The sequence below is a fragment of the Balaenoptera borealis genome (assembly GCF_965194805.1).
Source record: "Balaenoptera borealis genome assembly, chromosome: 1".
Lineage (NCBI taxonomy): Eukaryota > Metazoa > Chordata > Mammalia > Artiodactyla > Balaenopteridae > Balaenoptera > Balaenoptera borealis.
Genome location: NC_138860.1, coordinates 146,068,719 through 146,096,583, shown reverse-complemented (window position 1 = coordinate 146,096,583; position 27,865 = coordinate 146,068,719). Strand labels below are relative to the sequence as shown.

General features: G+C 44.3%; 1 protein-coding gene across 5 annotated transcripts in view; it reads right to left on the bottom strand.

Moving 5' to 3' along the window:
• DAB1 (DAB adaptor protein 1) overlaps window positions 1-27,865 on the bottom strand; it is a 424,515-nt gene that overhangs the window by 32,407 nt on the left and 364,243 nt on the right. For all 5 annotated transcript variants that reach the window (XM_082357648.1, XM_082357650.1, XM_082357651.1 and 2 more), the window contains 4 exons: window positions 12,199-12,249; window positions 12,060-12,107; window positions 7,638-7,700; window positions 5,229-5,337 (listed from right to left, as the gene is read on the bottom strand). In XM_082357648.1, coding sequence (XP_082213774.1) covers window positions 5,229-5,337; window positions 7,638-7,700; window positions 12,060-12,107; window positions 12,199-12,249 — 271 coding nt within the window. The remainder of the gene's footprint in view (window positions 1-5,228; window positions 5,338-7,637; window positions 7,701-12,059; window positions 12,108-12,198; window positions 12,250-27,865) is intronic.

The following is a 27,865-nucleotide window of genomic DNA, read 5'->3' as shown; positions in this document are numbered from 1 at the left end:
CAAAAGTGCCGAGTCCTAACCACTGGATTGCCAGGGACTAGATTAGACTTTGAACCACATGGAAAATCAAAGTTTCTTTGCACAGTTTTAATGCACTTCATTTTCCAGGAATGTAAGAACTGTGTATATTTGAGGGAAGACTATATTTCGTTTTGTTTGGAACACTGTCAAGAGTTGTTCACCAACTTGGAAAATCATGGTCCCTGATCATGGCGTTGGAGGAAGCATGACACGCCTGTACTGGTTGGTCTGAACCTGTGGTGATTCTAGTTATAGGTACACACACCTGACCACTTGGTATGTTTTCTAGTGTAGTTTTACCTGGGTATTTCCTTACCGCAATACATTATCTTGTTATTATAAATTAGTTTCCTTTATTTCTTCTTTATATTACAGTTAGGACATTATATTGGTTTTTGGAAAACCAAGTAGGTAGGTTATATTCTCTCTGAGTTTCATTTCAAAATATTAAAGGAGACATCACAAATCCTTGTTATAAAAAAGGGGCACTGGGTCTGACAGGGTGAAGACCTGCTCATGGATCTTACAGTCACACCAACCCTGATGCCCATTTTGGTAAGTGGATGGAAGGCTTCAGCCTCCAGCCAGACTATTTTTTTGCTTGGCTTCCATCCCACCCTCCTTACTGCCACCAGATGACTGTTCTAAAATGCAAATAAAGTTGACCCTTGAATGACGCGTGGGTTAGGGGCGTTCACCTGCACACAGTGGAAATTCTGCATATAACTCATAGTCGGCCCTCCATATACCTGGTTCTGCATCCACGGAATCAACCAACCACAGACCATATATAGTACTACTGCAGTATTTCTTGGAAAACATCCACGTATAAGTGGACCCGTGCAGTTCAGGCCCGTGTTGTTCAAAGGTCAGCTGTACAGTGCTTCATTACCTTGAGAATGATGCCCAGAGGCCTTAGCTTGACTTTGGAGCTTTTGGGGTCAGTTCCTTTCCACTTCCTCACCCCCATTTTCCATTTGCTCTCCCACTGGCACCCTTCTCTGCAGCAGTTGCAAACAACCCAACCTGCTCTCTCGTCTCTGTTGGTCCATCTGCCTGGAAAGCCATCCCTAATTCTTTTTCACATGGTTGCCCCTCCTTTGCTCTTTGAGACTTGGTTCAGCATCACCTCTGCCCTCTAGACTCAGCTGGTTCTCCTCAGGGCGTGCAAAGTCCCCCATGTTCATCTCCATTGTGGCACTTGTCACACTGCGTTGGAATTGCCCAGTGATTCTGTCTTCCCTCATGAGACTGGAAAGCTCCTGCTACGAGGAACCTTGTATTTCTTTCTCTCTCCCCCATCTGTGTCTAGCACAGTTTTGGGCACACATCCACTGCCCCATAAATGCTGGAGGCTGGAGAAAGGCTCTAAGTAGAGGTGAATGAGTCACAGTGGAATAAATGCCTTCACTGCATTTTTCTAAGTATCCAATTAAACTCCAGCATCCGTAAGTGCTATGATCTCTGATGAGTCAGTCTACTGCTGGTGGCAGGCTTTTCCCCCCCCATCTTTTTTTTTTTTCCTTTTTTCCACAAGGAGCCAACAGATGGGCTGTGCACACTTTTCTGGAGAGAGCTATTAGCATGTCTCCCTGGCTTCATGCCATCTGCTTCAGAACAAAGTACAATATTCAAAAGAAAAAAAAAGGCAACAAGGGTAATTGGGTATCATGTTTGGGAACCTGCAGGTCTCACTTGCTCTTCCTGGGTGGGCGGGATCCCTGCAGTGGGGGCTTTCCCCAGACCTGTGAGCGAAGGCTCTCGGGCCACGTGGCACTGTGCCTCCCTGAAGGGACATCTCAGTGGCAGGGCTGCAGTAGCACTGGACATGGGAAACCACGGCTGCCACTGCAGCCACTTAACAGCTTAGTAACTGTTTACTGGTTAACGTTCAACAGTGGAGGGAGGGGGTGCCAAGGAGCGTCTGTTTATGCCGTGAAGTTCAGATCAATCATAAATCTCCTCGCTGTGCAGTGAAAGGAACCACCTGCATTACTGCCTTGCAGTTAGATTTTTTAAAGTGTTGAAAATTGCAATTTATAACCAGATGCTGGCACCTGGGGATACCCTCATTATTAAAAAAAAAAAAAAAAAAAAAAAAAAGCAGACTAAAATGGAAGAAAATGGTGAAAACTAAAGGACTCCTCCAACATATATATAGAACTTACATGGTGCCTCTTATCTACATTATGTCATTTGATTCATTTGTTCAAAAATGGCCCTCCTTCGTGCCACGCACTGTTTGTCTTTGGAGAACAAGACAGTAAAAAACAAAATCCTTGCCCTAGTGGAGCTCACACTTTTTGTGAAGTTGATCCTTGCAACAAGCCTCTGGGGTAGCTGTTATCAGTATCTCTTTAATCTGCGTACAAGGAACCTACAGCTTCAGGAGGGGAAGGTTTGGTGTAGCTACACAGCAAGGGTGGGTAGCAGAGCCAGGGTCCCCAGTGAGAAGGGTGGAGAACTTTTTCGGAGTGCTTACTTATGTAAACACTGCCAGGCACTGTTTTAAATGTTTTACTACATGTATTACCTCAGGAACAGCTCTATGAGGTGGAATTATCATCCCCCTTTTACAGATAAGTTCCCTGAGGCTCCAAAGCGATATAGCTGAGTGTCACACAGCTGGTTAGTGGCAGGGTCTGTACTCATACAGAGCACATTCTCCAAGCCCTTCAGGCCAGCTCTGCCATGTGCAGTCAGGAAGTCAAAGACCTAAACTTAATTTCATGCATTTTTTAAGAAAACATCCCAAGAAGGCAAAGGAAAAAAATATAGGTAAGAAGAAGACATATTTTCTTCTACTTTAGACGTCAGAGTAATAATAATAACAGCATTTTCCACATAGAGCATTTACAACGTGCCAGCATTTTTCAGAGGCACTTGACTTTATTTTCTCATTTAATTCTCATGATATTGTTGCAAGGTAAGTATTATTTTAAATTCAGTTATAAAAATGAAGAAACTCTGACTCTGACAGGTTAAGTAATTTGCCCAGGAGCCTAAAGCTTATAAATAAATGGCTGAGCCAGGGTTCAAACCCAGCCTATTAATTGTGCTGCACACCCCAGGTCATTTCCCATCTCCCAGTCACTGGCTGGGCAATTAGGGACAGGAGGCGGAGATTCAACAGCTGCAGTGATTTTTAAGGCCAGTTACGGGAGGAAGAAGGCAGACAGTTTAACACCAACTGAAGCCCAGTTTTGTGTCTCAGCATAGCCAAAGTAGAGTAAGAGCAGCAAAAATATGCTAACTGAAATTAATTTTAGACTTAGTTTCTAAAAATTAAAATCTTGGAGGTAACCTATTTTTTTTTTTTTTTTTTTTTTTTTTTTTTTAGCAGCTGAAGAAACAGAATCTGAATGTGCAGAAGTGGTTTATCCACCGTTTGCAACACAGCCGGTCAAGTACAAGACCGCAAAATCCAGGCCTTCAAAGCTCTGGCTGGGGAGAGGGCCCAGAGCAGTGCAGGCAGGTTCTCAGGCATCTTAGTCAAATGTTAGGGCCGGAATTGCATCCAGCCCCTCTGACTCACAGAGAAGGGGATCGGGGAGGGGCCGGGCCATTTCTCCACCTGGAGTACTCTCAATCCTGACGCCTTCCTGGCTCACATCACACATTTGCATAAGCTCCTCCTCCTGACCACAACCTCCATTCACACCTGCCCTGCTCCACATTTCCTTCTGTCCATACCACTGATCATTTTCTAGGATTATGTTAAGCTACTTATTTTTATGTTGTTGTCCATCGCCCCAATAGAAAGTAAGCTCTCTGTAGCCAGGGGTCTGTGTCTTTGGTATTCACTGACACACCCCAGACACCTAGCATAGGACCTGGCCCATAGTGAGTACTGAGTGAATATCTGTGGAATGAACATGCCTAAAAATGAGTAAGTTTGGTGCCATCAAATAGTGGGGACAAAGCATGGTTATTCTGGATACAAGGTTGATGGCACAGGAAGGTGGCACATTTCTGAAAAACTGTTATTCTTATTTAAAATGACAGATTCAATAACACTCTTCCCAAGGACATTTTAATATCCATTTTAGGTAGAGAAAACTAGTCACTGCCACTGTTCCATTTTAGGGGTGGGTAAAACAGATTTGATTGGAGAGCTTAGCAATTAAAGACATTTCTAGCCTACCTATAGATTCTCAACTGTAAGTCAGACCCACTGGCTATCAACCTCTGTTGCTTCTAGAAGTTCATAATGATCCCTCGGCTCATACTACTTTGGAACAGAGTATGAATTTTTAATTTCACTTTGAATAACAGCAAGGTTTATATTTGGTGGCAAGAATTTGTTTCTAATGCTATGTAATTAAAAGTAATTATTTATAGAAGAATGCAAGAAATTTGTATTCTGAAATATTCAAACTCTGTCATTTATATAAATAAAGTAGAAAAAGAAAGATAAAGCCACAGATTTCAAATATGTAGTTAAAGAAAAAAAGTCTTTAAGGATGTTTTTGCCTTAAAGACTTTGCTTTTTGCCATGTATGCAAAAAGCAGAACTAATGCCACCTTTGGCCATGTCCAGGTAGAGTGGGCCAGCTACACAGAGTGCCTGATGCCATGGAGACAAGATGCCTCAGACCCCACCAATTTGCACCTGTAACACTGTTCCTATATATATTTTTACCCTGTTGTAAAAGTATATATTATATATATATATTTTAAAGAATATTTGGAATATAGAACAAATGCTCTTTAAATCACTAAGAGCCCCATTACAGTTCACTGTTAGCGGTTTGTTCTGTCTACTAGGTGTTTCCCTTTGCATGGGGAACCTCCCCTCCTTTAAGCCTCCACCAATAAGGCAGATCTCTTCTATCAAGCAGATCTCTAGAGGTCTGCAGAGCACGGACTCACCCCTCCCCCACCTTCCCTCCATCTGGCTGAGCTGGACAGTACAAATCAGGGTTTGCACTGATTTGCATGGTTGTGTGTGCACCAAGCTCCCCAAAGCTATACACCTGGAATCTTGACCTTTCAGGTGCAAGACATGAGTGATTTCCAGCCTGCAGCATCCCAGAGCTTTGTGAACATACCACCCCCCTGCCCGTGGCAGCTTCTCAATGTCACCTGAAGAGTCACAAGGAGAGAATGGTGGTCCCACAGGTGTCTGGCATAAGCTGGCAGTGGTTCAGTCAACCCTTTCTCTTTCTTGGTGGGTGGAGGCAGAAGGAAGGTGGAAGAGGACTTACCTGAGGGTACAGCAGCAGTGCCGAAAGGTACAGAACCAAACATGTCTGCACTCGCCGGAAGTGTCTGAGATGAAGACGGGATAAAGGCATCACCTGGAGTTGCAGGAGTCTGTCAGACAGAGAAGGGCAGGGGTGCGTGAGGCTCCTGGGAGACGTGGCTCAGTGCCAATCAGGACGGGAAGCAGCAGGCACAGGAATGAAGCGGGGCAGTGCTACAGAAGCAAGCCCCGGTCCGGGCCACTTACTGTGGCAGGCAGACCACGAGCTGGTTATAAAGACTATAAACTGGGAAAAACAATACCCATCTCTAGAGCTGCTGAGAAGCTTAAATGAGATCATGCATTTCAATCACTTAGTACCTACCAGACAGAGGCACATAGTAGGTGCTCAGCAAATGCTGGCCAGTATCACGACTGTTTAGTTTGAGCTCCTACCCTTTGAGGGTGTTTTTGGGCCCTCAAATTATCCCATGATATCTTTCACCCTTCAGAAATGGTCAATTCAAAGTGACATACACTCACTCAGGACCTACTGCGTGCCCAGCTCAAGGCTGTCACTTAATACATGGCCAATAAACAGATGTTGACTAAATAAACAAATAAAGATTAGCAAGTAGAATAGAGACCCTTGGGTCCTGGTGCCTCCCAGAATCCTGCCTGAACCTTCACTTGCAAAAAGAAGCAAATGTTCTCAAGAAGATGATAAAAAAAAAAATGATGCTTGAGCAGCTACAAACTCTAAAGCCTGGCCCATGCTGGAATTCCAAAAAGCCCTGCTGCATGAACTGCTGGGTAAGGTGAGGCTACTGAGATAAAAACATGGGTACTAGTTTTTTCAAAGGTCCACACCCATTTATAGAAGCCTTTTGCCTACAGAGTATGCCTATTTGATGCCATAATATGCTTATTTTTTCCCCTTGGAATAGACTGGAGCAAGCATTTAATCCTGAAACCATGGCAATTAGACAAGGCCATTTTTAGACTAGCAGCTTGCAGGAGGCATGGCATTGTTCTGAGGATTATTAAATACCCATCTGGACAGCACTTGGGTTCAGGGCCAGAAACACAGCCATGAGCTGCTGCGTTAAGCCCTTTAAAACACAATCAATGTCATTCTCTTTTCTCTGGTGTGACCTTGGGTGAGTCACATGCCCTCTCTGGAACTCAGTTTGCTCATCTGTAAAACGAAGAGGCTAAGGTTAGACAATCTCTCCAGACCTTTCTAGCTCCATGGCCCCATGGTTCAGACATGCAGCTGTTCCCCCTGGGATGGAGGAGAGAAAGACTCTCTAGACCATCCAGCTTCCCTGGAGACAGGAGCTGCTGTCCCCTCCTTCACAGCTGCTCTGGGCACCAGGCGTTCGGAGCAGAGCAGTTGTGCCTAGATTCCCTGGCGGCAGCTGTGGGCAGCAGGCTCTCGTGCCATCTGTCCTCAGTGGTGAGGTTACAGCCTTTTCTCCGCGAGGTGCAGCTAGCCAGTGAACCATAGCACCATCCCTGGGTCTGTGCAACTGCGCGGTGCCCGCAGGAGCCGCCCCCTCCCAGCAGCTTCAGCTGGTGCAGCTGTGGCCGCCTGCTCTCCGCCCACCTCCGGGGAGTGGGCAGGGGAGGAGCTGGAAGGGCCAGCTTGGCATTTTTCTCTGCAGTGGCTGCAGGGTTGCCTCTGAATGCCTCCAGTTCTCAAAGCACTGGGATTCTATTTTGCTTCGGTTTTCATTCTTTTTTTTTTTTTTCATTTTCATTTTCAAGTGAGGGCTCCCTGCAATCTGTACCCCAGTGCAAGCAATGACTGAGATACCGTGGCTGAAACTAGAGCTGGGAATCCAAAGCTTCATGAGCTCAGAGAAGCCAGCAGGCAGGTGGGAAGGGAGGAGGAAATGAAAAGAACATGGAGAGGGGAAGAAAAGAAGGAAACGAGAGAGGAGAGGGCAGAAAGGGCCGGGGGGAGAAGATGCTTCCTTTACTGGGCTGACCACCTGGCTTCCTTTACTGCGTGGGTTCTGGGTAGGAGATGACAAATGCCTCATCGGGTCTGCTGTCCTATGGAGTTTCTTGCCCATATTCCCAGCTAGACCATGTGTTCCTTGCAGGCAGGAACCACATCCTGTTCCTGTCTCTCTCCACTGCCCAGCATAACAGCAAGAACCCCAGTGATAGCCTGTAATTGCTGATGCATGGTCTCATTTATTTCTCAAAACAGAGCATGTATCATAATTCCTTTTTAAAATAAAATAGCAGAGGAAATTGAGGTTTAGAATTGCTAGTAAATTTGCCCAAATCACACAGCTTGAAAGAGTCCAAGTTGAAATCCACCAGTAGCCTCTTTTACCCAAAGCCCATATTTTTGTCACCATGCGACTGAAGAAGGAAAGGAAAGAGATGCAGGGCTCTGAGGGAAGTGCATACTTACTGGGGGAGAGGTTATATCAGGAGGGGTGGACATGTCCCCAAAAAGTTCTAACTGGGTCACAGCCTGAAAAGAAAAAAAAAGATAATGATGTAATCACAAGGGGAATTGATGCTGTGGGCATTGCTTTAAAAAAATATGATTTGAGGACATATGTTTCTCTTTTTCATCATGACTATATAAACAATAAACCCAGATGGTCATTATGATACCTCTTGATCCCAAAGACAACATCTCGGATGTAGCCAGAATCAATTATTGCTTCAGTGTGTCCGGCTGTTTATCTGGGCTTAGTCAAGCAGATCTGGGTTTAGCCACCTTGCATAAGCAATAATAATACCACTTTTACATATTTACCATCCGATGCCAACACTGTTTCTCTTCTCCAGGAGACAAAGGCAAGACATAATCTCACCATTTGCTTTTTTTTCATGAGTGTATCCACATGTACAAAATGCCTTTCATGTATCAAGTATAGCAAGTCACCACTTCATGGCCACTTCTCAGTAAATGCTCCCAATAATACTGACCCTGAGAGGTATGAATCCTCATCCCCATTTTTACAAATGAATAAATTGAGTCTCATAGAGGTCACCTCAAGGTCACCTGGGCCATGACTTGAATTTTCTGCATATAGAGCAGGCAGTCAAATGACAGTCCCCAAAAGAATCCATCTTTAAGATAAAAAATGTAGTTGGAGGAGAAGAAAACATATCATTTAATACCAGGAAGGGCATCAAAAACAGCCCAGTATATATACACTATTAATCATTCCGAGGGGCTCCATCACTGTAGACACTGTATCAACTATATTCCCATCCATCATACGACAGTGTCTGAGCAAGGCCAGCCAGAGCAGTGGGAGAAGCCCTTTAAGACACACTTAGAAATTAATCTGCATACCCTTCCAGCTTCAGAGTCTGCAGGGAGTCTGTGGTCGGCAATCAAATGGCCTGACTTAAAGTATATAATCATGTGTCTTGTGCAAATCTGCCCACTGCAAAAAAAATACGTTCTGCTCATCTTTGGATTTTAAGTGATAGTTTCTAGAAATTGGGGGAACCTAAAAACACCACCCAACTGAAAGGACAGGGAGAGTCTGCCTGTCTGCCAGGCAGGACCCCTGCCCTCAAAATCTGTTCTAACCAGGCAAGGCAGGATCTGCACGATTCACACAAAGAAAGGAACATTCTCTGTGACTGACAAATGCGTGAGTTCTGGGCCCAGGAAGAGTCCCATCCCCAGGGATGGATTTGAGTTTCCCCACTGCCAACCTCTGCAATTCCTCATGGCCACTTTTCCCTCATCTGGACATGGGAGATAATGTCCAGATAATACCTCCTTTGCAGATTTACTGACAATATTACTAGCAGGATTTTGAAGTTTGGGCAAGCCTGGTGAAAAAGGCACAAACGATTCTTTTTGCTGAAAGTCAAGCAGCTTAGCCTGGTTATTAACTCACTTTCAACTCTTCCCCTTAAGCTTTCAGATTGAATGAACTGTGCGTGGCACACAATAGGGCCCTATACATATTCACTTCCCTCCCAGCTACATAATATGTTTTTTCTTTTCGTGCACGTCGGACTGTGAGGTGTTAGGCACTGTGCTGGGTGCTTGGAACATAATAATGAGAAATGACAAGTCCCAGCCTGCAGGGAGCTTACAGTCTGGTGGGGACGATGCACAGATATAGATTGTAAAACTTGCTTGTCTTCGGGAAGGCTTCTTTAGCGTGTGGACAATAGTTTATATTATTTGGTGAAATGATGCCAATCCTTAGGCTCTCTCCCAAACCCACAAAAGGCGTAATTCTATTTAATCCATTCAAGGGAAGCTTCTGGGCTTCCTGATCCTTGGAACTCAATGCTTTGCAAATGGCCCACGACTATTTTCAGTGGTAGGAAAATATTAAAATGAAGTTAATAATTAAGTCGCACAATTTACATTTCAAATGTGTTGAACTCGTGGCACACTTTCGCTAACATAAATATAACTTATTGGCTAATTTTCTCCTTAAACACAACTTTTAAAATAACCTTCACTCTTGAGCTGCAGACTTTCCTCCTGCCAGATGACTTCCACTCAAGGATTAAACGAGAAAAAAACATGCAGAGGCATTAAACATAGATTGGTATTTCATTCCATTGCATTTGCTGCTTAAATAGAACCTTGAGTTAATTAAATTTTATAGAAAAAGGGGATTCTTAGGCCATAAAATTAAAAATAATTCTAATAACCATATGTGATTGAGAATCTGGAATAATATCTATTTTCACAGGCCCTCTCCCCAAGTTAACCCTAGTCGTTTTATTTGTAACTTAATAAGCCATGTTCCATCTGATAATATTGTTGTAATTAATCACTTTAACGGCCTCATGAGAATAAAACTAACCATTCACATTTGTAAAACACTTTATAGTTTACAACGCATTTTCTGATACAGTATGATCATGTTGGACGCTCCCTGAGCCCCGTGAAGTCGGCAGCCCAGGAATCTCTCTCACTCTCTCTAGTTTGCAGATAAGCTACAACAGAGGTCTGGAGGTTAAGTAACTTGCCTCTGATTGGTCAGCTAAAAGGAGCTGGGCTTGACCCACAGACCAGCCAGCATCTTGTTTATCCATTGGTCCCTTTACCAAGCCCTAGTTAGCCTTCCTTCAAGGTAGAAGTCCAGCCCCACAATATTCTCTACCCAGAAGTCAGGGTCCCCACGAGTCCTGCCATGACACACATCCATCTGAAGAAGTCATCTCCAAGGTCAGCTCCAGATTCCTCCTCGCCTTCCCATTCCTGGCCCTTCGGATGTCTTCAGGTAGAGACATGGCTGTTGATGGCAGATTCTGCCCCTTCTTTAGGCCCTGGGCGTCCTCCTCCAGGGTAAGCAGAGTGACCCTGGAAGCTGCCAAGGCCAGTGAAGGGGTTGAGGAGGAGCTTGGCTGTTGAGGGGGGAGCCCCTCAGTGTCTCCATCAGGCCTGTCCCCTTCCCCCACAAGCCATCCTTTGATATGAACAAATGATGGTTTTCCAGTAACATCTGGAGTGCTGTACAACCTCTTTCAGGATTAGACCCCTGGTCCTTCTTTCAGCTAGCCCACTGCAACTAGACTCCTAGGTCCCTCCTGTAGAGAAGTTCTGAAAGTGCCACTGATGAAGGCAGAGGTATCCTTGACTGACCCCCAGGACATATTCACACAGACCCACTCCTGTTTTGACATCAGGTACTCCTTCGTTCAGGACAAGTATGTAGCCCCTACTGTGCATCAGCTACTGTGCCAAGAGCAGGGGATACAGGGATGAGTAAGGCAAGTTCCTGTTCTGAGTCTCATGAGCTGCCTGTTCAATGGGAAGACAGACCTCTAGACACAATCAGGGCAGCGTTACGGAGGAGAGAAGCACCGGGGCTCACGAAAGGAGGGGCTGCCTCAGGGCCTTTGCACACGTTCCTCCTCTGACCTAGAACACTCATTCCCTCCCCCAGTGCCTTTCCCACCCATCCTCCAGGACACAGATTAGAGGACTTTATTTCTTCCTGGGAAGTGTTTCCTAACTCAATTTGTACCCCAAATCCCACTGCCCCAAACAGCTTATGTAAGACTCTTAGAACAGTGGTTGTCAGCCTTGGGTGTACATAAGGGAAAAATATGTATGCCTGGTTCCCACCCCTTGAGGTTCTGAATTAGTTGGTTTGAGGTACAGTCTAGTAACTGAAACTTTAAAAACTCTCAAGGTGATTCTAATTGGCAGCCCAGATTGAGAACCCCTGTCCCAGAGGCTTCCCAAATGCCCTGTACTCAGGGGTGACAACATTCACTGGCCTATGTATTAACCAATCTGAATAAACACTGGCTGCAAACCAGTACACCTATTCCAGGCTATACCGACCAACTAGCAGCCTTGCCTGGTTTTTATCTCCCCAGGTGCACTGAGCACGTCCTGTGTACATGTCTGAATCCCCACTATACTACATTATACTACACTACGCTACGCTCCCCTACCCTACCCTTCTCTACTGATCCCACCCTATCCTCTCCTATGCTATGCAATGTCGCACTGTGTTATACTTAGAGCTCCCTGAGAATAGGGGTTGTGTCTTCCTCTCTATTGCATCTCTAGCATCTATCAGAACACCTAGGACACGTCAGGAGATTGAAAAATATTTGTTGAATGAAATGAAGGGGTGTCACGTCCTCTCCAACACACACCCTCTCTCTCTCTCTCTCATGCGCGCAAGCATGCACACACACACACCCGTGCTCCTACTCTTCCTTCATCGCGGGGCCCACCGGGAGTCTCCTGTGAACATTAGGATAGGCAGGCACCGGAGCAGAGCAGAGCACCTGCCATTCCCGCAGGCGGGTGAGGATGCATGGAATGGATGAGAATGACCAGAACAACCCTCATTTCACAAGAGCCTGGACGCCTTACCTTTGTTGCCTCAAAAATCTCATCAGAGTCCACTGGCAGGTTTCTGTTCTGTAACCAGAAGGCATGACTTACGAGTGTGAAATGAGCGATGGGGCAATGACATGAAACAGTTAATCGGGCTGGGCCCTCTCACACTTACAGGGGTCGCCGCTGCAAACCGTTCTTCAAAATCTTCAAACGCACAGCCGTTCTGAAAGTGTAAGGGATGATGAATGAGGATGAAGTGAATGACATACAAATGACATGGATTTATGAGCTTAATGATGACGGTATCTATGGTTTACACTCCCGTGGTCTCAGGAGGTGGGAGCTGTTGCCAACGTACTGTGAAAACTCTAGAATATGCTCCCAGCATATGATAAAACACAGGCCTGACGAGGAAATACAAGCAATGGGGAGTTTGTAAGTTTAAAGTCCATCTTCCGGAAATTACAGACCTGGCTCGGCCAGTCTCAACAGTGGAAGCAGATAAGAGCATGATGTTTACCCTTGAGATTTTTGCTTTAAAAAGAAAAAGGGTTATCATGTGTTTCCGCCAAACTTAACCCTTGGAGCAGTCTGTGAACAGCAGGTTTTATAAGTGCCTTTGTGTGTGCGGCCTTTTCTGCTTGAAATGCTCTTCTCAGCCTTGCAAGCCCAAAGCTCACCCAATTCCTCAAACCCAGTTGAAAGGCCACCTCCTCCACGAAGCTTTCCTTGGTCCCCTAGGCTGAAAACCATCCTCTGAGAGCAAGGGCGCATCACTTGTGCCCACTACACGGTGAACTTCCTGAAGCAGGGACCACGATGCATTTGTTCTTGAATCCCTAGCAGATCACAGGGGATCGGGCTTGAAAATGTATGAACAAATGCACGCTGCGAAGAATAGCTGGCAGTTGACCAAACCTAATTGTTTTGATAATTTTTTATTTTGTTGTTTATATCCGTTGACAGCTTTGCTAAACCGCTCCATAATATTGCTGCCTAAGTATCCACTTTGTGTGGCCAAGCAGCCTGCACGGGCCTTGAACTGACACTAGCCTCTCCAGTGAGGCAGGCCCTAGATAACAACCCACAGAGTCACAAATAAATGTCAGTTCCTGATATGACCATCCTAACAGCCCTTATGATCACACTCTCCCCAGCCTCCCAGGGCCTTCCTTTATGTACCCCTTAGATAAGATTCTTTTGACACTTACCAAAACCCTGCTCTTTTTTGTTTGAATTGACCAATCCGGCCTCAGGCTAGGAACCCTAATAACGGCAAGTGCCCCAGGTCCTGCCTTGCTCTCTGCCTGCATCCTGCCCTGACCTCCCCTCATGCCCCTTCCTCCAGAACTGAGAGTAATAAACTTCTCTATTTCAATTCCCTGGTGGTCTTTTGTTGAACCCTGGATCACCATCCAACAACACCCCAGGGCTTTACTTAACAAATGTTAATTTAACAAAGTCACAACATTAATACATATTAGTATGTATAACATCTCTATATATACACATGTATTTTTTTCTTTTTCCCTCCCTCCCTCCCTCCCTCTCTTTCTTTCTTTCTTGGCTGCGTCGGGTCTTAGTTGCGGCAGGTGGAATCTTCATTGCAGCGCGGGCTTCTCTCTAGTTGTGGCGCATAGGTTTTCTCTTCTCTAGTTGTGGTGCGGGGTCCAGAGCGCGTGGGCTCTGTAGTTTGCGGCACTCGGGCTCGCTCATTGCGGCGAGCGAGCTCAGTAGTTGTGGCGCGTGGGCTTAGTTGCAGCATGTGGGATCTTATTTCCCTGACCAGGGATCGAACCCGTGTCCCCAGCATTGGAAGGCGGATTCTTTACCACTGGACCGCCAGGGAAGTCCCTATATACATATATTTTTAATGCCCATGTTTTGGTCTACATTTCCAAGCTAATTACACTTTGGGTGACTTCCAAGCAGTGTAACATTAATATAAATCTGAAATATTGACATTAAATTGGAGTTATTATGCTTGAACAGAAATGCATTGTTTCCAAATTTTGAGGAGAGCTTCCTGTTGGCCATGGAGGAGTGGAGAAACCACCAGCCATGATCACTTTCACTCTGACTGTAGCAAACGTGACTGTACATCACTTAGCCCCAGTTACAGGGTCGCAGAGCAGGAAAACCCACATGCCCGTACCTACCACGGCAGAGCCTTCGGGCCAGACACCAGCAAATTCCGTCATCAACCACCTGCTCCCACCAGGCCCTGGCTCGCCAGGAGTCAAGAGTGGCCAAGAGAAGAGGAGGAAGGACCACATCAGATAACCACTTAAATAATAATAATAATAATAATAATAATTATTATTATTATTATTTGGCCAGAGACAGGGAGACAATATTAGTCTAAGTGATCCTGTAACCTACAGTGTGGTCTGAAAGGTTAAGGTTATGTTGCTACATCCTTTATAAATCTCACACTTCTAAGGATTTATGGCACAGCCCCTACCAACTAGCTCTGGGTCATAACTTTTAATAAAAACATTTTTTAGTGTCCAAAATCTCATTACATCTGTCCAATATAAAAAAGCAAATGGCTTCAGAGCATGATGGATGAATTAAATAAATTTGAAAAACAGCTGGTGGGAGAGTCTCATAAAAGCCCCACCATATAATGAAAATGTGTGAGGATAGCCAGCACGAGTGTGAGTCCGTCACTTTGCTGGTGACAGAAGAGGGGGCCTTTGGTGAGGGGTGGGGCTGGGGCGTGAGGAGGCGATTTCCATAAATTCAGACGGAGATGGGTCCGGACGTGAGAGCAAATGCATCTCTCTGGAGTCACACAAATACGGACTGAATCATGGCTGTGCCCCGTGCTGGCTGTGTGACCCTGGACAAGTCCGTGAGCCCCGGTTTTCTCATCTTCAAAGTGGGGATGATAATGATAACATCATCTCAGGTTTATGGAGAGGGTTAACTGAGATGTGTGTGCAATGTTTTGGCTGGTGTTTGGCACATAGAGATGTTTAATAAATCAGAACTATCATTAAGATCTTCTCATCCTATTTCTTTTGGCTCTGTTTTGCAATGCACAGGAACACATTTTTTAATGTTAAGAAACTATTACTATATGATATTTGGAAAAAGATAGAAGAAGAAGAAAAAAACATCTTGCGGGAAGCCCCTCTTTAGAAATCACCCCCACTTGAGAGCATGGACCAGACCCTGTGAAAAAGGATGCCCAACACTTCCTGGCCTTAGTCCTGAACCCCTCAGTCCACTATTGACCCCACCTTCTCCCTCTCCTCTCTTCTGTCTACAGTCTTACCTGAGCATCCTCCCATCTATACCCTTTGTACCTGGAGCTTGTGGTTACCCTCCTGTTTTGATCTTGGCTCAGTCACTTCTTGGAGTTCCTTCCTCCCACCTGGGGTAACCTTCAGTAACACCCAGGGCACTTCAGACACCCAGTGGGAGACCCCTCCAGCCAGTGCACTTTCTCTCAATTGATTCTCATGGGCAGAACCTGGAACCCATTCCCTAGTCTCCCTGCATCCCCTTCTCCTGCTTTACCCACAAATACTACTAGAGTTTTTCTTCATTTATCTTCAAGTCTTTTTTTCCCCCTTATTAGATATATTTCTTACAGTTACTATCATGGCATGCATGCAGCTTGGTATTCTGCTTTTAAAAATTCAATATGAGGAATCAGACTCCCTGACTTCAGACTACACTACAAAGCTACAGTAATCCAGACAATATGGTACTGGCACAAAAACAGAAATATAGATCAATGGAACAGGATAGAAAGCCCAGAGATAAACCCACACACCTATGGTCAACTAATCTATGACAAAGAAGGCAAGGATATACAATGGAAAAAAGACAGTCTCTTCAATAAGTGGTGCTGGGAAAACTGGACAGTTACATGTAAAAGAATGAAATTAGAACACTCCCTAACACCACACACAAAAATAAACTCAAAATGGATTAAAGACCTAAATGTAAGACAGGACACTATAAAACTCTTAGAGGAAAACATAGGAAGAATACTCTTTGACATAAATCACAGCAAGACCTTTTTTGACCCACTTTCTAGAGTAATGGAAATAAAAACAAAAATAAACAAATGGGACCTAATGAAACTTAAAAGCTTTGGCACACCAAAGGAAACTATAAACAAGATGAAAAGACAACCCTCAGAATGGGAGAAAATATTTGCAAACGAATCAACAGACAAAGAATTAATCTCCAAAATATATAAATAGCTCATGCAGCTCAATATTAAAAAAACAAACAACCCACTCCAAAAATGGGCAAAAGACCTAAATAGACATTTCTCCAAAGAAGACATACAGATGGCCAAGAGGCACATGAAAAGCTGCTCAACATCACTAATTATTAGAGAAATGCAAATCAAAACTACAATGAGGTATCTCCTCACACCAGTTAGAATGGGCATCATCAGAAAATCTACAAACAACAAATGCTGGAGAGGGTGTGAAGAAAAGGGAACCCTCTTGCACTTTTGGTGGGAATGTAAATTGATACAGCCACTATGGAGAACGGTATGGAGGGTCCTTCAAAAACTAAAAATAGAATTACAATATGACCCAGCAATCCTACTACTAGGCATATACCCTGAGAAAACCATAGTTCAAAAGACTCATGCACCCCAATGTTCATTGCAGCACTGTTTACAATAGCCAGGTCAAGGAAGCAACCTAAATGCCCATCGACAGACAAATGGATAAAGAAGATGTGGTACATATATACAATGGAATATTAGCCATAAAAAAGAACGAAATTGGGTCATTTGTAGAGACATGGATGGACCTAGAGACTGTCATACAGAGTGAAGTAAGTCAGAAAGAGAAAAATATATATCGTATATTAAGGCATATATGTGGAATCTAGAAAAATGGCACAGATGAACTGGTTTGCAAGGCAGAAATAGAGACATAGATGTAGAGAACACATGTATGGACACCAAGGGGGTAAAGCGGGGTGGGGAGTGGTGATGGTGGGATGAACTGGGAGATTGGGATTGACATATATACACTAATATGTATAAAATAGATAACTAATAAGAATCTGCTGTATAAAAAAATAAACAAAACCCAATATGACAATCCAATTTACTCACAACTTGAACTTCCAGTGAGGATTTTTTTTTTTTTTTTTTAACAAGAGATAAATAGACTGACACCAAGCATTGTACATGGATGACCACAACAAAAGCAACAATGATTGCAATTACCAGTGAGGATTTAAAGGAAGAGATTCTCTTGGGTTGTTTTAATACAGTTCTAACCTGAATCGTCATTAAGACATTGAAATAAAGCTTCCACAGGGAGTTTACTTTCCCATAATGTCTTTGGAGCACTGGGGACACTACTATTGTCCCATAACTGAATAAGGTAACTCTTAAGACCAGACTCATGTTACTCTTGCAGCAAAAGTGAGTGGATGAGATGGGACTTGGTGTGAACACGTTAAAAAGGATGAAAACTTATTTATGGCTGCCAAATAAGAAACCTGCAGTGGTTCTCACCCCTGGCTGCACAATGTAATCCTCTGGGGCAGCTTTTACAAAACTTCGCATGCCTGAGCCCTGCATCTAAGACTCGGATTCTACTGGTCTGGGGTGGGGTCCTGGCATCAGTAGGTTCTAAAAGCTCCCCAGGTGATTCTAACAGGCAGCCAGACTTGTGAATCACTGTGTTGGGGAATGAACTCTCTGCAGGAATAATTAGTGAAAGTCCTACTGGGAAAACTGAAGGCATCTTGATTGATTACATAATTGATTAACTAATTTCTTCAACAAACATTCACTGGGTGCTTTCCACTTGCTGTGTCCTGACTAGGCACTGGAGATAACAAAGATGAATAATGCATGGTCCTTGCTCTCTTGAAGCTCAGAGCAGAGCCAGGATATATAATCATTCTCGCATGGGGGTGGGACATGAGTGGGGCAGGGAGGGCACAAGGCACGGAGATCTCAACTCAGAACCCAAGCTGATGCTGCAGAAGAATGAATTCAATTATCCATTTAGAAAGCTCAGGAGGAATGGATTAACTTAAGTGATTTGTAACTGCACCAAGGTGGGTACTATTAACGCACCTAGTGATTCCAGGCATTTGGACGCAGGTGCTGTTGCCTGGTGAGTGATCTAACAATGAAGACACGTGCTAATGAAGACTAATGCCCTCTGGGGTATCTAGGAGTTTATGCTCTCTCACTGTTAGCCAGGAGTAAATAGCCACTTTCCTACTTCTCTGCAGAGGAAAACAGGAAAAGCTCTGTTTGGTAACTGAAGAACAAAGGGTGGGGGGTGGGGAGTTGAGATGCAGAGCAGAAAATGTGATGTTAATAAATGATTTCTCCCAAGAGCCGCACTGTCCAACAGAACTTTCTGTGATGATGAAAAGTTGTACACCTGCCCTTCCAACATGGTAGCCAGTGGCTACACGTAGCTATCGAGCACTTCAAATATGGCTTGTGTGACAAATGAATTGCATTTTAAATTTTATTTAGTTTTAATTGATTTCATTTTAAATAGCCACATGTGACCAGCGGCTACTGTACTGGAGAGCTAAGCTCTAGATAATAGATATTAAACAACAAAACAAAACAAAACAAAAAACTTCAGCTGACTGGGTTCTTTCTAAACACTAGACATATTCCTTCCTTATATAGTCTCTTCTATTCTTTTAAAGAATATCCTACCTTTGCATTGACCAGAAGGGTTGTATGGGACAACTGAATTCTTTGCTATGTCTAGACAGTACCATGAAATCAAATTCAGTTTGCAAAAACAGCAGCCTTCTTCTGGATGTAAGTTTTGTCATTGCCTGGGCTAAGCCAGACCCAGATGTTGGTGGGTTTTTTTTTAAAGGAAGTTAAGATTCCTTTAATGGATTTCAAGTGGAAATCCGAGAAACCTCATCATCATTCCAACAGAATGGAATCCCCTTTAAGGCCAAAATGTCCCAGCCTACTGGGATTTGGGGCTCAGTGGTCTTGCTGGCCTCAAGGGCTTGATATAACAGAGGAATTTGTGCTGCTTTGTGGATTTGTCCCTGTAATGACTGAGAAGTTGCCCCTAACTACTCAAAGTTGGGCTGCATTTTAGCAGTTAATTGCCCTCCTCTGCCAGCTACCATTTTAGGAGGGTCCTAAAGGTTGTCTGGAAGGCTAGAGGGCGGAGGGAAATGCTTAGATCTTATAATGAAAGTTACATCTTCCCTTGAAGTGCACACAAGTGTAATATATCTGCTAATCCCTGGGACAATGAAATATTTACATCCAACTTCCTAAAATGAAGTTGGTCCTTAAAACTGCCTCCATTTTCCCCATTTTTTTTATTGTGGTAAGAACACGACATGAGATCTATCTTCTTAACACATTTTACAGTGTACAACACAGTATTGTTAACTGTAGGCACAATCTCTAGGACTTAATCTTCTTGCATAACAAACTTTATACCAATTAAATAGCACCTCCCCACCTCCCTCTCCCCCAGCTCCTGGCAACGAACATTCTACTCTCTGCTTCTATGCGTTTGACTACTTTATGGACCTCATAAAAGCAGTATCCTGCAGTATTTGCCTTTCTGTGATTGGCTCATTTCACACAGCATAATGTCCTCAAGGTTCAGCCAAGTTGTCACATAAGCAAGGATAGACTTCTTTTTCAGGGCTAAATAATATGCCACTGTATGTATATACCACATTTTCTTTATCCATTCAGCCATCAATGGATATTTAGGTTGAAATGGCCTTTGTTAACATGCAAGAAGAGAGTCAGGATGGAGACTGGCGGTAAAAGGAATTTGCTGGTGCTTTATTCAGGGGCATGAGAAAGGTAGACTCTTTGCATGAAGGTGAGGAGGCCAGGTTGACTGGCCTGTGCTAACGTGAATGAACAAGGGCAGCTGTGGCTGAGGACTCTGACTCTGGAGTCTTGAGCTTCCCAACTTTAATCAGGTCAAGAATACCAATGTGCTTGCATTTGGAAACAATGGATGCTTTTAAAGTGAGAAATTTGATGTTTTTAGGAGAGGCAGGGTGGGGAAGTGGGAAGAGGAATATTAGAAACAGCAGCTTTCACAAGACATGGAAGCAAACTAAATGACCATCGACAGAGGAATGTACATATATACAATGGAATATTACTCAGCCATGAAAAGAATGAAATAATGCCATTTGCAGCAACATGGATGGACCTAGAGATTATCATACTAAGTGAAGTAAGCCAGACAGAGAGAGACAAATATCATATGATAACAGTTATATGTGGAATCTAAAAAAATGTAATACAAATGAACTTATTTACAAAACAGAAGCAGACTCACAGACTTTGAAAACAAACTTATGGTTACCAAAGGGGAAACGTGGGGAGGGGGATAAATTAGGAGCTTGGGTGTAACATAACACACTACTATATATAAAATAGATAATCGACAAGGGCCTACTGTATAGCACAGGGAACACAATATTCTGTAATAACCTATATGGGAAAAGAATCTGAAAAAGAATGGATATATGTATATGCATAACTGAATCACTTTGCCGTACACCTGAAACTGACACAACATTGTAAATCAACTATACTCCAACAGCGGCTTTCAGTTCAAGCTTCTACTTTCATTGGTGTTTCCTCGGATGAATTCCTTCCTCGTTCTGAGCCTCAGTTTTCTCCTCAAGAAATAGGAATAATAATGCTTACAACATGGGCTCGCTGAGAAGAAGTGGTGAGAAGGTGGATGTACATGCAAAGAATTAGCACAGCAACTGATGGAGTAAAATTTCTCGAAGGATGTCAGTTCCCTTTCCAAAAGTACAGAAAGGGAAGGAAGGATGGGAGGGAGGAAGGGAGGGGGAGGAACAGGGATGGGGAGGAGGGAGGAAGACGGGATGAGGGAGAGATGGCTGGGAAAGAGACAGAGCGAGAGAGGAAATGAAGAGAGAGATAGGGAGGAAAGAAAGGAAAGCCATGGGATTATATGCTTGGTAAGTGAGGGTAGGCGGGTTCCAGACCATGGCAAAAGTTTGGGAAACACTGGTCCAGGGAAGGAACAAAGTCACCTGGAAGAGAAGCTAAACGTGTGACGTGATTTTCATAGGGCAGACATTGGTCACAGCAGGTTTCTGCTCCTGCACCTTTTCCCCAAACTTGAACCCTGGCAAGGCTGGACCGTTCTGAAGTCCATCAGCCCCACTGTTCATTCCATCTACCCCACACCCTTCTCTTCTCCACTGTCTTCCTTACACCTGTTTCAGAACTCAGTGGGCAGCTCTATGTTTTCACACCTGGATTTTCTAAAACACATCCCTTATTTTCTTGAAAGTACACCTAAGGATGGGGCTGGAGGTGCAATTTGTAGGCTGCTACCGATTATGTGATAAGATACTAAGATCTAAGTAAGTCTGATCTCAGCAACAGTGATAAAGGGAAGGAGATGCTGGTGGTCATGCCCAGGAAATGATGGTGTCCGTGTTGGGGGGGAGGGCAGCGGTGGTGACACCGACGGCGGTCATAAGCCGTGATAACCCCCCACCCAGTCCCTCCACATCAATTAACTCAGCATCTTCGTAAGACACAGTCCTTGTCCTTACATGGCGTGAGGGAGACAGAGGAGAAAACAGGGAATTATCACATGATTGGTGTCATAAATGAGATGACTCACATGAAGCCTGTAGTATGTAGGGCGTAGTTCAGAGTGATGACATGATTCACGCCTGTGGTTACTACTGCTAGTATCCAATCCCATCCTGAGGGGTCAGACATTTTGAGACAGTGGCAAGACTGGTGCTGGGGATTTTGATGGTATCAATACTGTTGTCACAAGGCAGTGCTTATAAAGAGAGAGATGATAATCTGGTGAGAGCCCACATGAGGCCAGTGATGGGGATGAAGAAGAAATGCTGAAAACACCAGTCTACCATGGAGCTTCTCTAGAAGCCCTGGGGGATGACTTCATGCTCTGATACTCGTGGAAGCTTCCTGGGCTCTTGATCTCAGCCCCAACCCATGACTTCATCCCAGATCTCTGACGTGTGACAAGGAGGATTTTAGAAAGCGGGGGGACCTTCGTTGCTGTGGATCCTTTGTGGGGGAAGGTGCAGGTTGCAAGATAGCTTGGCTACTTTACTGGCTGTCAACAGAATAAACGCACCTGCCCAGGTCTAAACATAACAGCGACAACGAGAAACCAAATGGGAATGATTTCCCGAAGCTTATAATTATTTGTTTTTCATTCTCTCTTCCTTTACCCCATCTCTTTTTTTAAAAAATCCATTATTCTAGTTCCACATTAGCAAAACTCAAGGATTTTTCAAAAACTCCTAACAAGATTTGGCGCCAGTTCAGTACTTTGAAAAGGGGTGAATTAGAATCACAGGAAAGTGAAATTGGCTCCTGTCAGCAGGATGACAGGCTCTCAGCACACTCCTGGGGGGGCGGGCAGGGGGGCTCTCAGACAGGCCGTCAGCTCTTTCTCCGCTGCTGTGTCGCTCTTGGAGAGGCTACTCCTGCGGTCCAGATGGCACCCAAACGGTAACAAGAAATATTGGATGGAGTTGAAATCAAGCGAGAGCAGCAGAGGCTCAGGCTGAAGGCAGAGCAAATCAGAGCAAATCACAAATGGAGAGATGTCACAGCAGAGGAAAAAATAGTCATGGAGGGCTCTGCCTGCTGCTCTGACAGCCGTTCCCTGTAAAATGCTTTTCCTTTTCTTCGCTGGAAGAATGCAGATTTTATATCTTAGGCATTCATTTCCTTACTCCTTCGTTCCTGGATTCAGCTCTCAAGGCATTCATTTCATAATTAATGAACTCTCCTTGAACGCCTACACTGGACCAATATTGTGAGCACCAGGGTGCTGTTCCTTCTCTGAGCTGTAACAGTCAAGTGAGGGAAATGGGAGGATACCCATTCAGGTCAGAGCAAGAGGAGAGTTATGACAGGGGTACCGCACTGAGGATTTTCACAGCGCATGGACCACTTTCACTGCTGCAATGCCATTCACAGGACTGAAGCCAGCTCCACTGCAAATGACCAAAACAAGAATTCTGTTTTCATGCGACTGGAATTTGACTAGTTTACCCATCTCTTGAATTTTTCTTTATTGTAAAATTAGGGAACTGTCCACCTCACAAGACTGAAGATTTCCCTGTATAAGATTTGAGGTAATAGCTTAATTAGTACAGTGCCTGACATGTAGTAAGACCTCCATTAGTGGGTCAACGATTCAGTGGAGTATCCTTTCAGAATACTATGATGATTTTATAGATCTATTTGATGGCATTTTTGAAAGTTTTATGAATTGCAGAATTGCAGAGGAGTAAAATTAGAAGAGGCTATAGAGATCTCTAACACAACTCAACCCTATATTTTTTTCAGATGAAGAAACTGAGGCTTTCAAGTTTTTCAAAATCATCATAATGTTAGGGGCCGAGCTGGGATGAAACCCCAAGTTCCCAACTCCTAGTCTAGTTCCTTTATTTCCATCACAATTCCCCTCATGGGTGAACAGACTGAGAGGAGGCAAAAAGAAGTAAGAGCAGAGAAACCCAGCTCACAATTTACAACAAGGAAACTAAGGCCCCAAGGAAAGCTCAGCTTGCTCAGATGTAAGACAGCAAGAGAAATGTCTCCTTCACAGAATCCCAAGGATCAAGAGAGGTGATGTTCACCAACAGTCTAGACTTGGAAGGCAGCCTATAAGTTTGAAGTCAGAGGAAAGCTGCGAGAGCATTATCTATACATGCCTCAGATTGATTATCCAACCTATAAATAGTTTGTAACTTTGTGTCATGATTTCACCTGCCCTCTTACCAGGTCTCTCACTATATTCCTTACCCTCTCAGGCCTTGGTACAAGCTACTCCTTGTGATGGGCTGCCCTTCCCATCCTTGTTCATCAGGAGACCCTGGAGACTTGGGTCTAGTCACCTGTCCCAAGCCTTCCTCTAAGGCCCTCAGGATGGCCTAGATGATCCTCCTCTGGGCATCACACATGTCCAGTTATAATGGTTGATTGCTTTCTCTCTTCTCTACTACAGACTATGACCTCGTGACACTAAGTTCCTTGTATGGGAAACTGTATCTTATTCATCTTTGTATTCCTAATGTCTAAATAGCCCAGGGGCTAGCACACAAAAAGAAACTACATTGAACTGACAGATTTTAAAAAACAGAAAGAGTAAATGGATGAACTTGCATATACAAGAGAACAGAAAACTGAACAGAAAGAAACTTGGTGATAGCATGATTTACAAGGCAGAGGGCATGGTAGTCCTTATGGTGTTTTCAAATGCTCAGCATGTATGTGTGTGCACGTGTGTGTATGCACACGTGTGTGCGTACACACACACACTCGCTCACTCACAGAGACATGGCATTTGCTATCGTAAACTCCAAAAAGGATGTCGCATCCACTGTCATTTGACCTAATGAGACTTTGCAATCAGAGTAAATGACTCTGGCTCTAATTTCAAAGAAATACGAGGGGGATGTTCCAGAAAAAGTTATAAGAACAGGAATATGCTATTCTTCTAGCTCTTCTAATATCTGGATGGCATTTTCTTCTGGATTCAAGTCCTTCCCATTAGCGAGACCCATCAGCGGCTCGAGCATGGCAGTCAATCTCCGACGTTCCTCACTACTCGAAGTCCAGCCAATACCTGGCCTAACCATTGTCCCCAGCAAATGATGAAATGATTGTATCCCATACTGTTCAGACTCAAACTTAACAGGTCCAAAGAATTTTTGATCTCCCCAAACCTGTTCTTCCCTTGTCTTCTGATTTCTGTAAACGCTACCAACTCAGGCCTAGATGCTCAAATCTCCAAGAGTAAAAGTTATTCTCCATCCCTCTCTCTCCCACACCCTGACAGCCAATCATTCTTTAGAGAAATTCTGATTCTATCTCTAGGACGTACCCCAGCTCTGCCTGCCCCTCTCCTTCTCCTCGGCAGCACTCTCTTTTGCCTGGACTGCTGCTTCTAACACTTTCCCCCTTAAGTTCATCTCCCGCACAGCAGCCAGAGTGATATTTTAAAATTATCAGATCAGGGGCTTCCCTGGTGGCGCAGTGGTTGAGAATCTGCCTGCCAATGCAGGGGACGCGGGTTTGAGCCCTGGTCTGGGAAGATCCCACATGCCGCGGAGCAACTAAGCCCGTGCGCCACAACTACTGAGCCTGCGCGTCTGGAGCCTGTGCTCCACAACAAGAGAGGCCGCGATAGTGAGAGGCCCATGCACTGCGATGAAGAGTGGCCCCCCACTTGCCGCAACTAGAGAAAGCCCTCGCACAGAAACGAAGACCCAACACAGCCAAAAATAAATAAATAAATTAATTAATTAAAAAAAAAATGATCAGATCAGGTTCACTGCCCTGATGAAAACCCTCCACCGTCTTCTGTTACACTTGGGATAAAATCCAAACTCCTTACCGTTACCTCTACTACTGTCCATGCTCGGCTGCTGCCTCTGAGTCTGAGCTCATCGGCCACCACGCTCCCCTTTCCCACCACACTCTGGCCAACACCAGTCTTCTCCGTGTTCCTGGTGGACCCCTAGAACACTCCTGCCCCAAGGCCTTTGCCCTTGTCTTTCCCTGTCCTGATCCTACTCTCCACCTGGTTGGTTTCTTCTCGTAATTCAGATCTTGGCTCAGGTGTCATGTCCCTAGAGACCTCCTCTATTTACCTACATACAGTCCCAGCTCCCAGCTCTTGTCACCTTTTCCTGTTGGGTTTTGTGCTCTGCGTGCCTGTTTACTTGCTTGTTGGCAGCCTTCTCCCATGAACCGTGAGCTGTGCAAGGGACGGGACCTGGTCTGACTTGTATAGCACCTGTGTCTGTGCGTGACATACGATGGACACTAGACCATATTTGTGGAAGGAGGAAGGAAAGAATGCTTGAACAGAAAAATGCATGTGACCAGAGGCTAGTTCTAGGAGGTACCTTCCAGTATTGCAGAAACTATAAAATTAAAACCAAAGGGGCACTTTGTGCATACTACTATAGGGTCAAGGGAACACCATGTTTGTCACTTTGACACCTGTGCTCTGGTCTCTGCCTTCTTTTCCTGTTTGTTCTCTGGTGCTGGACACCCCAACTCTGGAGACAATGGAGCTAGGGCTACAGGATGGCATATTCAATGAGATCTCATACAGATCCCACGAGCAGAGACCCTCTTTACCTGCATCCTTGCTAAGTCCTATGAAAGACCTTTTTAATTTAATCAGTATCTCTGTTTATATCACAAGTGGTTGAGATCATTATTTCTGGCTTTGCTAGATCCATCAAGTCCCCAAATGTACAAGTTACTCTTGATCCCTCTCTCTCCCACACCCTGACGTCCAATCATTCTAAGAAATGCTGATTCTATCTCTAGAACATACCCTAAACAGTCCATTCTGGTCTAAAGAGAAAGGAATGAGCTAAATAGTAATATTAAGACCTCATCCCTTCTTGGCCAAGCAGGGGTCAAGCAGGATGATAATCGTAATAGCTGATACTTAGATGGAAGTTCCTCTGTAGGAACCAGCCATGATTCTAAGGTGCTTTCGTATAATAACTCATTTAATTACCATGACAAATGTAGGTGTTATTGCTATCCTCATTTTCAGAGGAGGGAACTGAGGCACAGAAGGGTCAATGAACTTGCCCAAGGTCACACAGCTAGTAAATGGCAGAGCTAAGATTTTCACCTAAGTGGGTGAGCTTTGAAGTACGTACTCTTAAGAATTATGCTAGGGTGAGGAGAACAAAAGGCGTGAGACAGTGTGTGTTTTACGATGAGGGTGAGAAGTAAGGGTTCTGGAAGGAGCAGCCACAGTGGGTAGTTCAAGTCCCTGCCAAGTCCACAGCCATCCTCTCTGGAGGACCACGGCCCAATCACACTGCAAGTGTTATCCCTACAATGATGACAGGGGTAAGGGGGCTAGGACTTCTGAGGTGACAGTGGAAACAACAGCCTAGAGACAGACAAAGAGACAAGGCTACGAGATTACAAACACAGGAAAGGGGGAGAAAACCAGAGTACCATGTTGACGGCACACAATGGTGGGAAACAGGGTAATACTGGAGATAAGGCAGCTGCTAAGCTGCTGAAAAGAAACATGATGGCATGCTGACAGGACTCTGTGATAGGTAGAAAAATGGGAGGTGGAGAGGGGGAAAAGTGGTGTAACAAGTGAGAGTGAATGTCACCTTAACATGGATCCATTCTTTATGCACAAGTGGAGAAGCAAGGGCCTCACCCTGCATATCAGACTTTACTTCCGTCTCCCCTTAGCAACCCAACCTCAATCTTCTCATTCACAAAATGGAGAAAATAATAGTTGTCATGTTAACTGAACTAGATAAATGTAGTGGAGTGTTGGAATCCATTGGGGGAACTTTGTCAATCTCCCTTTATATATAAATATATGCAAGCCTTACAAAAGTAGATCTATAGGGGTGGGGGCCGAGGAAGTTGTGTTTTTAAAAGTGTCACCAATGACTGTTAGGCAATACGGTTTTTGGGAATCACTGAACTAGATACAGCTTGCCAAGCAATGCACACATTCCCTGGCCCCCAGTAAGTGCTCTGCAAATACTTGTTTCTTGTAACGAGGGTTTTACACTTTAGGTTGGGACTGTCACTGATCTACATATTTTTATTCTCCATGATCATTTATTTATCACTTTCTCCTTTTTTACAACTGGAGTTTGTTCATTATTCTTCTGCGACCGCTAATAACAGCAGTTAAGGGAGAAAGAAAGAGCCTCAACACGATGACTTATCTAGAAATGCTGAATTACTGTACCGGGAGAGAATGAGTGTCAGCCTCAATGGATGTTTATGGGGAAACTATATATTACAGCTC